Source organism: Diospyros lotus, chromosome 2, assembly GCF_014633365.1.
Source record: "Diospyros lotus cultivar Yz01 chromosome 2, ASM1463336v1, whole genome shotgun sequence".
Lineage (NCBI taxonomy): Eukaryota > Viridiplantae > Streptophyta > Magnoliopsida > Ericales > Ebenaceae > Diospyros > Diospyros lotus.
The window spans coordinates 15,447,114-15,461,480 of record NC_068339.1 but is presented as its reverse complement, the minus strand read 5'-3'; the positions used below and the strand labels follow the sequence as shown (position 1 = coordinate 15,461,480).

Below are 14,367 nucleotides of genomic sequence, written 5' to 3'. Positions count from 1 at the left end.
AGATCCCATGTAAATGCTAGAAGAGGTGATGGGATGAGGCTAGACTTCAATCCAGAACACTTTATTGAACAACTGATAATAGAAATAGTTCTTGTTTTTCTGATAACAGATTTAAACATATTGTCAGAGAAAAGATTCCTGAAAAATTCTTCTCTTTTCATATATTTCGACTAAAATCCCACTGCACGACAAAATTCAACCACATAACAGGAGATTCTCATTGACAGACATCAATTATTTCCATAATTAATTAGGAGTCTTCAGTGGTAGACACAAATTTGCCACAACATTCACCATATATATTCAGTAGTGATACTCGAGAAAGAAACATATACAATTAACTAGGTAATATAAACCACAATGGAAAATGAAATAAAATTCTGTACAAAATTGTAAAAGAAATATCTGTGAGCTATTGAGATCAGAAAAAGAATTCAGAAATGGTTGGGTCCAAGCCAGTTTAGTTTTAGAACTTATGCATACTACACTCCCAAGTTGCAGGTAGGCAATAGTACAATAGGTTCAAGTAAAGATAACCCATCAACATTATCACCAGCTGCACAACCACCGCCAAGGTAACTGTATCCCAACCCCACACTAATAAGCACATAGTTAGTTTTTTTTTTTTTTTTCAGCATCGGGTTGGGGGGGGGGGGGGTGATGTATGAACAACCTTCAACAAGTAATGTACTCCATGCTAGAGTATAAAACTGCATTAATAGTCGGAGAAGGACAAATGAAATCTCACTCTTAATATTTTGAAAGCACTAGCTGAAAATCCTATGAAATAAAAAAACTACCAATGCTGTTGTGGTTGCATTATGTTTTGATGAAGCAATAAAAATGGGTACTGTTTTTTCACGTTACTATGATTCTATTCCTCATTTGTGTTTTAACAAGTCATATAAAATTTTATTAAATAAGTATGAGAGCAAACAATTGAGTCAATATAGATTTTGCCCCCAATTTGCCCACATGAATATCATCTCACAGTATTTCGGAGTAACATTACAATATTACATGTGTGTGTGTGTGTATCTCAAGTGACGATCTGACAATCAACCTACATGAAAGCACAAATATGTCAGTTAAAAAAACAAACAAACAAAAAAGCAAAAAAATTGATGAAGTCGAAACAAAGAACCAAAATATGTCGATAACAGCTTCTTTATTTAGCCATCCTTATGTAAGACATATTCAGCCCTTGTAATAGCCTTTGTCAATTTATGTTAACAATCATTTTAACTCTGAAATTAATTGATAAACAGGTATTCCTGTTTTTTGGCTAGGATAATTTTCCAGGAAAGCCAACTTTTTGACTTTGTAAATAATGAACAACTTTTCTTTTCATTGGCTTAATCACTGCCACTGCTTCGCCTAGTTGAAAGTAAACCAAAAGAAAATTTAGCAAAAAGGTTAGTAAATAAAGCATCACACATGCTTTACGACCAACCATTGTGGCAACTTCAGTTTACAACCAGTTGAACTTGCTATATCTTGAAATAGTCAACCTCTTGGTCATTAAGAAACAGGGGGGAAAAAAGTAAATAGGAAAACCCTAAAAATTTGATAATGTAAAAGAAAGATTAGTTATCAAAAGAAAAAACTTTTCCAAGAGTACAAGCAAGAAGAACTATTCAACAGATTATGATTAACGCTAACTCCTCAAATTGAAATTTGGAATCCCCTCTCATTATATAATTTTGTGATGGTTGTCCAGATGACTATAAAAGAAACAAAGTATAAAATAAGAACCAAAAGACAACTTTCAGAGAAATGCCCTCAACCATAAGACAGCGTCTCCATGCACCGATGGATGGTCATCCAGGGGCGAAGAACTATTGAGTCAAAATCACAATCACGATATGGAGAAGATAACAACCCCGGAAATGCCGCTGCACCCACTTGAAGGTCAACACGATATTTCAGAAACCACGTAGAATAGTCTCTCTGCATCTCAAACACATCAAACTGTGTATTGCGAGGTTCAGAAAAGGAAACAAACAACAAACGACCTCCGGACTCCTCGAAACGTCGCAGCCCTCCTGACCAGGAAACAGGCATAGGCATAGGCATTTGCAGCACTTTAGCACGATTGAGATCATAATAAATTGAAGTTTCCGAGCAAGAAGGCCAGTGGATCTTGCCATTCAGGAAGATGCCATTTTCAAATAGTGCACCACAAGAATCATCAAATGATGCAGTGGACAGGACCCATTTTCCAGTGTCAGATGAATAAACGTCAGTCTTATGAGGAGAACTAGGCGAACCATTGGAGCACACACAAAGTACTTTGTAATGAAGAGACACAGATGGATCAAATGCCAAGTTCATGGAGAGTATAACGTTATATTGTTCACGGGAACTGCGAGGCCTAGGGATGGCGGTATATCGTTTTGTCGTAGGATTGTAAACGTAGTAACGAGTGTCATCAGAATCCATCATGGAACTAGAGGAAGAGCAAAGCAACAAGCCACCACAGGACTGGGAAATTTTTATCCCTGAAGGATCACTTACGAAATCAAGTGATATCATGGGTCTACGACGGTTCGGTAGGGGCTCATTGAGGGAAACGAAATTAAACTTGATTCTGTCAGACTCGAGAGCAGAGTACCTTCGGAAGAAAAACGAGGAAGCAGATTTCGGAGGCTTCCAATCTAGAATGAGCTGAGGACTGGAAATTAGATGGCACCACCTCCAGGAGACGAGCATGAATCGGAACAGTGTCTTTATTGGTAGACGGATCAGGATTTACTTCAGGAGGTCGTCGTTTCCGGCGACCAGTTCGGCACTGGGACACGAGTAGGGCTTCTTCGGCCCTCGCAAGTGGATTTGGCCAGTGCGTGAAGCGGAGGAGCGGGAGGAAGGCATCGTGATCGAAGGGATGAGGGTTTCGCCATCCCTCTCGCTGCTGAATGCATATATAGAGAAAGAGATGCCACAGATACATGGAACCTGGTCAGGTGGTAGTTGTGCGCTAGGAGTTGATTGCTTTCCTTATTCGCCGTCTTCTTCCATCTCCGGCATGCCGCATTAATTGAGTTTCCTGTTTTCCGGCCGAGCGGCGAGCGGGAAGATAACCCACTGAAGAACATCCTTCCACATTCACTGTACGAACGTCCTCTCTTTCCATTTAATTCCTATTTTTAAAAGAAATAATAAAAGACAATAATTTGAATGGGAAATAATGATATTTTCCATAAATTTTTTACCTGAAATTACCAAAACAGCTCAGCTTTATTTTCAAGAGTAATCCTACAATGCCCGACAAAAGTTACCGACAATTTTACCGAAACCAATTTTACGCGATATTTTGACTTTCAAAATATCACCATCTTGAGCAATTCGACAAAGGACGAGCAAGTTTTATCAAAAGAAGCACAGTCTCCTCATCTCTTCTGCTTCCTTTTTTCTCCTATCTCCTTTCTCATTGTCGACAGCCTCCTTATTCCTTCTTCCTTCTTCTTTCTTCCTCATTCCTTCTCGTCGACAGCCTCTCGCCGACAGTCTCCTTCTTCCTTATTTCTTCTCGCCAACAACCACTACCGATCTGAAATCTGCACCCGCCTATAGTCGTCGATAGCTTCTTTCTTCCTTATTTCTCCTCGCCAATAGCTACAACCCGCCCCACCACCGATTTGAAATCTCCACCCGTTTACAGTTTTTTGTTTGGTTAATCTTCTCTTGCTAGCTAGAGTTGAAGGTGCTTGAATTTAATAAATTACAGATTTGTTTTGGGTCCAAATAATTTCTTATGTAGTGATGGTAATGGAATGTGGTTTTTAATACTCAACGTTCATGGTAATTAATATGTTTGTGTAAAATGGATAGAACTTCATGATCTTTTTTGCTATTATCTGTTACCGTCGTCATGTTTGTTCGTTGCTTAGAATTGCTATTTGCGAAACCTTTGTTTAGAATAAAAATTTTGGGTGGCGATACGAAAGCATCCAAATTGACATATCATCAAATTTTTAAAAAAAAATAAAAATATATAAAAAAAAAATTGTGAGAGGTATACCCATTGAAGATGAGAGTTTTTAAAATTTCTTATTCACAACATCACAGTCACAACCAGTTCTACTTCTCACATAAAAGAAGAAAACAAATGAAAAAGAAATGAGGAAATAATTGTGCTGGATAGTTGGAGATATCATCAACCGAAACAAGCCGAAGGCACTCTGGAGGCCTAGTCGTGCGCGCGTGAGAGAGAGAGAGAGACCACTGCTGGTGAGGAGCATCGATTACAGGAAGAGATGCAAGCCAGAGGTGGAGGAGATGTCTGTCACGGTGGAGAGAGAGAGAGAGAGAAAGAGAAATAGATGGTGGAGAGATAAAGCTTCAAGAAGAACCTGAAGGAAATTCAATGTCAATTTGGCAATATTGTTAAGGGATTAGGGGTAATTATGTCAAAGTAAGTGGCTTCGGTAAGGCGGTCGGTAAGTTTTGTCGGGCAGTGTAGAATTACTTTATTTTCAAATTTATCGTGACAATTTTTTGTCCTGTTGGCCTTTGGGCAAGTAATTTGGGAGTGCGATTTTGTTCGCTAATAACCCGTGTTAGTTTTTACTATTAAGGTAGGAATGAGTCTCTCTTTTAAAAAAAAACTTATTCACTCTATTTATTTCTTTTATTTTTCTCCCATTCCCTCGCTCCAGTTACTGTTTTTCGTCGCCACCGCTTTTCGTCGCCACCGCCTTGCCTCTTGCCTTTCACGTGTCAACCATCAGAGCATCCTTCATCTTCACAACGAGGATGATGCAGCAATTGTATGCAAGTGAAAAGAAAGGTGACGACGACAAAAACGTCAACGACGAGAGGTGGTTGCTGAAGCAAGTGAAGGGGAGAGAGAGAAGAAAGAGAAACAAGGTGGGTGGGTTTTTTTGAGAAAAAAGATCCACCCTAGTAAAAACTAACCAGGGATATATTCACTCTTGTTAAAGGGGTAAACAAAATTACACTCATAATTTGTGACATGAATTCATTAAAATTATCATTATTTAATTTAATTTTTAGTGTTTGATCTAATAAATGTTCAAATATTTAATGCAATTTTTGTCGTTTATTTAGAACAATTATTATCATTTATTTAAATTTAAAATAATTGAACTTGTTATAAATAGTAAAAAGTAAAAACACTTTTGATATTAAAAAAAATCAACATAATTATTCAATTTAAGTCACAAATTTTTGTCGTTTCATAAATAACTTTAAAAAGTGTAAAGTTGTCGATTTATTAACTTTGTCTATGATTTTTAAAATTTTATATCAATTTATAAATTTTAATATAATGTAAATAAATATCATTTCAAAGTCAAAATCAAAATCAAACTTTTTAACATATTTTGTTGAATGGTCGTCCACCGTAAAAAACACAAATACACCAATATGTTACGTTTATGTTATAATACTGAAAATGCTAAATGACCAATATAGCCTTTAAAATGGTGAATTTTAATTTTTTTCTTCAATTATTGTTATTATTTTTTGAGTGGTTTCATTACAAAAATGAGATTAGGTTATTAAAGTAAGAAAGTATTTTTTGCAATCCTCAAATATGGATAAATCGTAAATAAGAATATTTTTAGTTAGCTAAACGAGGAATAATATATGGTTGTTTATTGAGTGGTAGGTGCATGCATCGATGTAATTTTTTAACTTTGAGCTAATTATTACAATGCATTGAAGGGATGGGAGGGTGCAATGGATTTCATTTGATGCTATAATATTCAACAATTCAATTAGAGCATACAATATTATGAATTTATATAGAAAGTAACTCAAATAAATTCAAACGTTGTTGTCAAATTTATTGAAACGATACCGTTTTAACTAAAACAGTGTAATTTTGTAATCTACATATTTTTAATTTATTAAAACATTTTTTAACTAAAATAAAATTATTTTACTTATTTAGATTTATAATTTTTTTAACAAAATAAGTGTTGGGTTTGATTTTGAGAATGTTTTGATAATGAGAAATTAAATGTAAAACTTTTATACACTTTCTCTATTAAAATATGTTGATAATAAAATATTCTATAACTTAAAAATTAATCAACTAATGTTTGAGCACGCTAAATGCACATTTCCTTATCTCTAAGCTCCACAAAGAGATCTAGGTGAGTGATAAGCTACACAATATGGATTGTTGAGCACTAGATGCAAGCTCCATAAGACACATTGCACATGCTATATAAAAAGCTTCCATAGTCTTTGTTTCACTCGTCTCGTTAATCAATTTCATTTTCTAGACATCAAATAAACACGTCTTTTCATTCATATGGTATAAGTAAAATGAGTTCATTAGTTGAAAATTTATGGAGCACAACATTTAGCATTGACCATATTCCAACACTCACAATACAAGAACAAATTATTTTTTATATTCCTCATCCACATGGCAAACAACGCACTTATTAACGTCTCTTTATTTCACATTGATTGGTTTCTAAACAATAATTAGTAGATCTAACAACTTTTGGAAATCCAACTTACATAGAGAAGATCTGGAATGAAATTTAGAATTTAATTTTTCCAACTATAAGTACAAATTCTTAAAATTGAAAAAGCTAAACATATCAAACACAAAAACAACAATCGCTTAAAATCCACCCTTAGTAATAAAGTTAAGTTGAATTGTGTACACAATTAGTGGGTAAATGGAGAGAAAAAGGTAAACCCTATCATTCAACCTACTGAGAAGGAGACAAAAAAGGAGAATAACTTAGTCTACTTAAATATCAGAACTTCTTCCTTTATCTCAAGCCTTAGAATAAATCACAAATCTAACCTCAAAGGTAAGTATTGTACTTGGTCTTCAAGAAATCCAACCATCTTTGGCACAGATGATCTAGGGCTCACCTTTATGGTCAATTTTCCATGGTGTAGAGCTCTCTATCCTTGGGATCTTGAAGTGCGCATGGCTTGCACGTTGAATGCACATAATGTGCACATTGCATCTTGAAGTGAGGTCAGATTGAATGATTGGGTGAAAAGTTCATGTGCACTTGCACTTGATTCACTTTTTACTAAAAAAATAGAATAAAGTTAAATTAGTTTTGATATAATTATTTTGTGTGCAACAATTTGGGTTAGTGCAAAAAAGATTGGGAAATATAACCAACCTTTTTGAATGATCATCATGCAAAAACTCAACTTCTAAGGAGCTTGTGAGTCGAAGGAAATAAAAGCACAAAATTGAGAAGGAAAGGAGATCAACTCAGACTACTTAGACATAGAAACTTCAACCTCTCACTTTCAAGTTTTAGAAGAGAGAACAAATCTAGTTTTGAAAATAAAAATTGTACTTTTGTTTTCGAGAAATCCTTCCATATTTGGTGTAAATGAACTAGGTCTCATCTCTACAACCAGACTTTTTAGGGTTTATTCAAAACATGAACTTTCAGCCCTTGAGATCAAGAAGAATTACTTTGTTGCAGGTGGATTAGAAGACCTTTCTTGGTCTCAAATAGTAAGCTCATGGCTTTCGAAGATGTGCATGTGACCAGACTTACACTCTACATGCATATCAGGTGATGAGAGATCAAAAACAACAATTCAAGTGCATAAATTTGACTAAAAGCAGTGTAAGATCAAAGGTGGAAAGATAACATGAAACTTAAGGGTTTAGAAAACCTCATATGTTGAATTAAATAATAATGACAAACTATGAAGTGTCTCAAAAGATTATTTACTCTAGGTAAATAATCTCATAGTCATTGATTAGAAAGAATCCTTCTAATCTAAGCCATCCATCTATATTTAGAAATCATATCCAAGTCAAATGACTACTTACTAAATGGAATAATATAAATACTAACCATTAGCTAAACAAATAAGAAAATAAAACCCTAATAAATCAAAGAAGATACTCTACGTCAATATCCTGATATGGATAAAATTTGGAAGAGAAGAAAAAGAGCAAAAAAAAAAAACAAAATTAAAGAAGAAAGAATAATAGACGAGACAAAGATTGAATTTTTAATTACCTTCCCTTTATGATATTTTTTGACTATTTGTAATAATCTTATATGCTTGGAAAGAGAAAACAACCCACTACAATGCATGGAATTAGGAAAACACTACCCACTACTAAACTATCACCTCACATTAACAAACAAACAAACTAACTAATTAGACCAACTCCACTACACATATCATTCCCCCCCTTTTAAGGATCCTTTTACTGCGCTCAAAGTAGTTTTGACAGTTTGATAATTCAATAATTATCTTCCATAGTCTCATCGTTGTATTAATTCATTTTTGAATTTTTTTGTCCAAGAGATTACCATGGAAATCTGGTACATAAACACTGAAACTTGCTCCATCTTCAACAAAAATAGATTCCTTCCAATCAAGAGACATTGATGAAATTTTGCAGTACAAGATTGGCTTGTGAACAACTATCCCATCTAATTGATTTTTGATTGGCTTGTGAATGTCAATTAGCGCAATGTACCTATTTTCAACAATCTCAAATTCTTTAAAACTCTCGTTGAGGATTATGACAACAAGATCCTCGTCAAAGATTGAAAGACCGTTATAAGTACTGTCATCATCAAACTCATTGCATTGTTCGAGATTGTATGGTAAAAATAGGTTTGCTGCATCAAACTTATCAACACCATACTAGTCGTTACAATCCTTTGCTCCAAACATCTTCAGTCAAGATCGCTTGACTCTGATACCATTGATATGAATAAAATTTGGAAGAGAAGAAGAGAAAAAAAAAAAGAACACAAAATTAAAGAAGAAAGAATAGCAAACGAGACAAAAATTGGGTCTTCAATTACCTTCCCTTTATGATATTCTTTAACTATTTATAATAGTCTTACATGGGAAAGAGAAAACAACCCACTACAATGCATGAAATTAAGAAAACACTACTCACTACTACACTACCACCTCACCTTAACAAAAAAACAAACAAACAAACAAATTAGACCAAGTCCACTGCACATATCATATCCCTATGTTAAAAAGAAACTTGGTGGGTGGCTATTTAGCATGAAGAGAAAGTGCTCTGTGTAAAAGCTTCAACAGTGAGAACTTAAGTAGTTAACCCAACTCGGGTTAATTAACTTGCCTTGGGTCAACTTGGTTCCAAGTTCCAACTCTTGGCCAACCATACAATCAATAACCTCTTTTGTTTTTGTATATATCCTTATGAAGAGGAAATGGCAATCTCACAACTAAAAAAGCTATTGGCTGGCCTTCTTGTTTGTTACTCTTTGAGGAAATTTGTCAGTACAATAATTAAAGTTTGAGGATGGGGGATGCGACAATGCATATCACATGTGCTACATGATATGGATTGTTTGAGCACTAGGTGCAAGCTATATAAGACATATCACATGTGCTACATAAAAGCTTCCAACAATCCTTATGGATTCTACTCAACCCATCAACTGAGTCCTTTTTTTAGACATCAGATAAGCATGTCTTTGGCATCCATATGGTACAAGCAAGAGCAACCCAACATCCATTAGGTGCAGGCTTCATGATGCCTATAACATGATACTAAATGTAAGTTGGGGGGAAATTGAGAGCCCCTAGACAACACAGGATATATCAAACCAACTGTACCAACAAGTTCTAATTCACCATAGCACTTGGCATGAACAATCATCTGCACTTGTGACATTATAGAAACAAATTATTTTTCATATTCCTTATCCATATGGTAAAAGATGCACTTATCTAGTTGTCTTCATTTAACATTGATTGGTATATAACCAATAGATAGGTCATGCAATCTTTGAGAATTCAACTTGCACAAAGAAGATTTTGAGTGAGGTTTGGAATAATATAATTTTCAAATCCTTAGAATTGGAAAACCAAACATATCAAATGCACATCAAAGACACTTTAAAACTCACCTTCAATAATAAAATTAGGATAAAGATTAAATTAGTTTCAATATAATTGTCCTTTTGTGTGCAAGTCAAACAAATTTGGGCCAACCAAGAAATGTCTAGGAGATATAATCCCACCTTCGTGAAGCATTATTTTGTAAACAACTTAGCTATAGAGTAGCTTGTGAGTGTACTGCAAACCCTATCATTCAACCTACTGAGAGAGAAAAAAGATCAACTTAGTCTACTTAGACATCAAAACTTCTCTTTCTATCCCAAATCCTAGAATATATTGCAGATCTAGACTTGAAGGTAAGTATTGTACTTTGAGGTTTAAGAAATCCCACCATCTTTAGGGCAAATGATCTAGGGTCAACATCTATGGTCAATTTTTCATAGTGCAATAATTCTCTATCCTCACGATATTGAAGTCCACGTAGCTCTCATAGTGAATGCACATTATGTACACACTGCATCCTGAAGTGAGGTTAGATTGAATGATTAAGTGACAAGTGCATGTGCACTCGCATCTAATTCACTTTTTGTTAAATATTAGGATAAAGTTTCATTCATTTTGATACAAATATGCTCTTTTTGTGCAACAATTTGGGCCAACGCAAAAATGATCTGGAGATATAACCACCTTTTAGAAGGATCATTGCATAAAAAAATTAACTTGTGTGGAGCTTGTGAGTCAAAGGAGAAAAGGGCACAAAACCTAATATTTAGGCAAATGAGAAAGAAAAATAAAATAAGCATAGTCTACTCAGACAAATAACTTCTCCATATCTTTCTCTCAAGTCCTAAAATTGATAAGAGATCTAACTCTGAAGACAAGAACTATGCTCTTGTCTTTGAGAAATCCATCCATCCTTATAGTAAATTATCTAGGGGAACATTTACAACCAACTTGATATTCCAAACATGAACTCTTTCCTAGGTATCATCAAGAATATTTACATTTGTTGCAAGTGGATCGAAAGCTTTTTTTTGGTCTTGAAGAGTAAGTTCATGGCCTTCAATTATGTGCACATGTGATAAGATTTGCACTCTACATGAACATCATTTGATGCAACTAGATATCAAAAACAACATTCAAGTGCAGCAATTAGGCTAAAAGTAGTGTACGATCAAAGCTATAAAAGATAATTTGAAACTTGAAGACTATTTATACAAGGGTTATAACAATAATAAATCATAGTTGTTAATAAAAAAGAATCATTCTACTCTAGACAATTCATCTATATTAAATCATAGTAATAAATCATGGTCATTCAACACAAAGAATCCCTAATCTAAGCCATCTATCTATATTAAAAAGTCACATCAGACTGCTGAGTGTTCATAGTAGAACTTTGGTTATTTCCTTTTATATCTGAATATAATGGAAGTGCAACATGAAGTACGCCAACATAACCAGAGTTCAAAAACAAAATGTTCTTGTGTCAGCAGTTGGATTAAGAAACATAGAATTGAATTCTGAGCTAACTGAATTGAATTCTGAGCCATCTTGTAGAAATTTAATCATGTCAACACCATATTCAGCTAGGTAAGGGACCTCATATAGTTAACCTTTAATCAACCTATAAGCCACTGGACTTTCTTGCACTAGAAGTAACAAAAATGAGCTACATGAATCAAATCAGATGTCAGGTGGTTGTACTTCTCCTTTCCTTTTCAATTTCTCATTTTATCTTGTCTTTTGAATCATAAGCCTTTAGGGAAATAATAACATGTGATTAGGTTACTTGACAAAGAAAGAGCTTCGACTTTTTCAAGGCTCCATATAGTGATAATTTTGAGTTCAAAAACCATGAGAAAAAAGTTAATTTACGTGAAATATTGGCTTATCCTCTTTATGTAAATAATTGCAATTAATGTGGTTTTGGATGCAACTAGGTGTTAACAGGTGAAGGAAACTCAAAATCTGTGATTTTGAGTTGACTAAAAAGTCTGAGGACTGGATTTTGAATTTGCAATTTAGAATCAACTCCATAGGCAAAGTGCCAATTCCAGACACGAAATTCAGATATAGGAAAAACTGAACAATTATTTTTACAGATCTAACTGCATTAAATGCAAATCGCCTACACATGACTTTTTCAAGACTATAAATACGAGCCTTTCCCTCAGTTATTCCAGGAGATTGTGCAGACAATGTGAAGAACCTCATGTTCATATCATGGTTGAAGCCCTAGCAAATAACTTTCTCCATCCTCTGGGATTCATTGATTTACCATCTCTTTGGGTTATAGAATGGTTCCTAAATGCAAGCAGGAACAAGAAGTTATATTGTAAGCATTTGCTTCTCCAAATTTTTTTTTAAGCCATCATAGAAAACAATATCATTGATTTTTGGAAGTTGAGAAAACACTTAAGCAAGTGTACTTGGTTCTTTGGTAAAGACTGGAGTTGTTTCGAGGTTGATGTTTCGAATGATTTTCCAGACAAATAACTAAAGGTGAGCCAGCACCTATCAAGCTAGTTGATATACAGCTATTTGCAAATAGTGGACAACACTCAATGGGAGCTCTTGGAGGATGGATGTGGAAATGACCAGGAATCTCTGTCTTCAATCTATTCTCTCCTTATCTGTTTATATCTCATTTTTAGAAGTTGTAATACTTCATCTTTACTATCCAAGCTTGCACATTCTTTCACTTTCATTTGCAGAAATACATTTACACTACATATCATGTTCTCATCACTTTATTTTAATACTCTTGCCATTAGTGGCTTGTCATTTGGGTTTCAATTTTTGACTTCATATTTTTAAGAGTGAACCCAACTCACCCTCTATCTTGGTTTCTGTAGCTTGGGCAAAATGAAGAATTCTGATAACACAGATACAAGCATGAAACAGAATGGAAATAACCATCTGTGATTATGTTCAAATGTGCATGGATTGATGGATTTGTACAAAATATTATGCAAAAGAATGTACTTCCAGCAAAAGGGCTCAAAAGAGCATCATCTTTTATCACACCTGAACTTTACTATCTCCATGGAACAACCAGTACAAACCCTCTAGCATGAACACCTATTTGCATATGCAAAGTCTGTTGCTCTAAAAAGGGTGCACCTAATTCAATACGCACAAAGAGGCAGATTGAAACCACATTTTTTTTTTTTTACCACACCAAGACATTACTCTAGGGCAAGTAGTACAACCCTGAAAAATCCCTCCTACCAATGCCAATCCATAATAGTAAATTATATGGTCTTAAAACCAGGCGCCTAAATTTAATACTCACATTTTTCTCAGTAAGAAATCATATGTACAGAAGCAAAGAACCTCAAGGTTGTGTGTGTGGGTGGTGATGGTGGGGGGGGGGGGGGGGGGGGGGGGGGGGGGGGGGGGGGTGAGGCCTGCATGAAGGAAGGGATTAAAACCCAGCATCTAATACAATACTTGCACATACTATCTTCTTAAACATAATAACAAATTCAAAACGAAATTCAATACCACAATTAAACTCCAGCTCCATCCCCCACCTAGAACAAAATCAAACCAACAAAAACCCATCGCATGCTAGCATAATTCCTTTTAGCGGACTACTCACCACTCTACACAGTATTAACTCAAAATGCACCTAAATGATTGAAGTCAGGGGGCTGGAAATACACTAATCTATGTCTTCTTCAGCTTCTCCTTGCTGTGTCTTTGATAGTTTAAAGGCTGTCCTAAAGGATGAGTGGTTTGAGTTGAGCAGAAGCAGTTTGTTTTTCATCTTTTCATGGGCAGATGCGGTTGAACTTGGAAGCGAAGGGTCATGCTCCTGTTTTTGAATATTCAGTGAATCAAGCTTCAGGTCAAATTTTGGTCATCAATTTCTCCTTATTTTTCATTGTCTAGGGGCAATGGTTTCTCGATGTATCCTAGTAGTGATTCTATCTCATTCTCTGTCTAGTTCTAGGTTTTATTGGGGTTGTTTGTATTAGGTAGGGTGGTTGTATCGCTGCTTATAGTGGCCTTACTTTTATGCATTAGCTTACATAAAACATATGCTACCAATAATTGTGTCTTCTATGAACACCATATTGGTACCTCAGTAATAAGTTCATAAATACATTTCTTCTTCTAAGCCTACCTTCATGAACACAATACAAACTCAAACTAGTAATGTATCATTATACAACGTCCCCAAGCATTTAGAGCATCCAAAACTATTTTAATTTTTTAAAGCGGAAGCTTGATTTCTCGCTGTCCAAGACATGGTGTTTGTCAATACAATGGTTGCTATACTAGGTTTCCCTCTGAGGGGACCAGTATTCATTAGCATCTTGAGCTTGTATAAGCATAGTAAAAGGAACATGATGGAGATATTCATTAGCATCAAGATAACCTAAATTTCTTACAACGGAAAGAAACAGTAAATTGACCACCAAGAAAATGAAATAAATGATCATGCTTTTGATTAGCAAGGCAGGGATTTCTTTCCTGATATCACAGCTATTTAGCAGGTTGCTACGATCAGCCCCTTACGTGCCCACAAAGGCACAGAGTATC

The 14,367-nt window shown here is 35.0% G+C and overlaps 1 protein-coding gene across 4 annotated transcripts in view; it reads right to left on the bottom strand.

Moving 5' to 3' along the window:
• LOC127795355 (F-box protein At5g07610-like) overlaps positions 1-14,367 on the bottom strand; it is a 35,123-nt gene that overhangs the window by 15,422 nt on the left and 5,334 nt on the right. For 2 of the 4 annotated variants that reach the window (XM_052326975.1, XM_052326974.1), the window contains exon 1: positions 2,615-3,126. The exons of 1 other annotated variant lie outside the window; for it this stretch is intronic. In XM_052326975.1, the coding sequence (XP_052182935.1) occupies positions 2,615-2,950 (336 nt within the window). In that variant the 5' untranslated portion in view covers positions 2,951-3,126. Of the gene's footprint in view, positions 1-1,787; positions 3,127-14,367 lie in introns of those variants that run through there. One more of the 4 variants, XM_052326973.1, reaches the window with a different exon arrangement.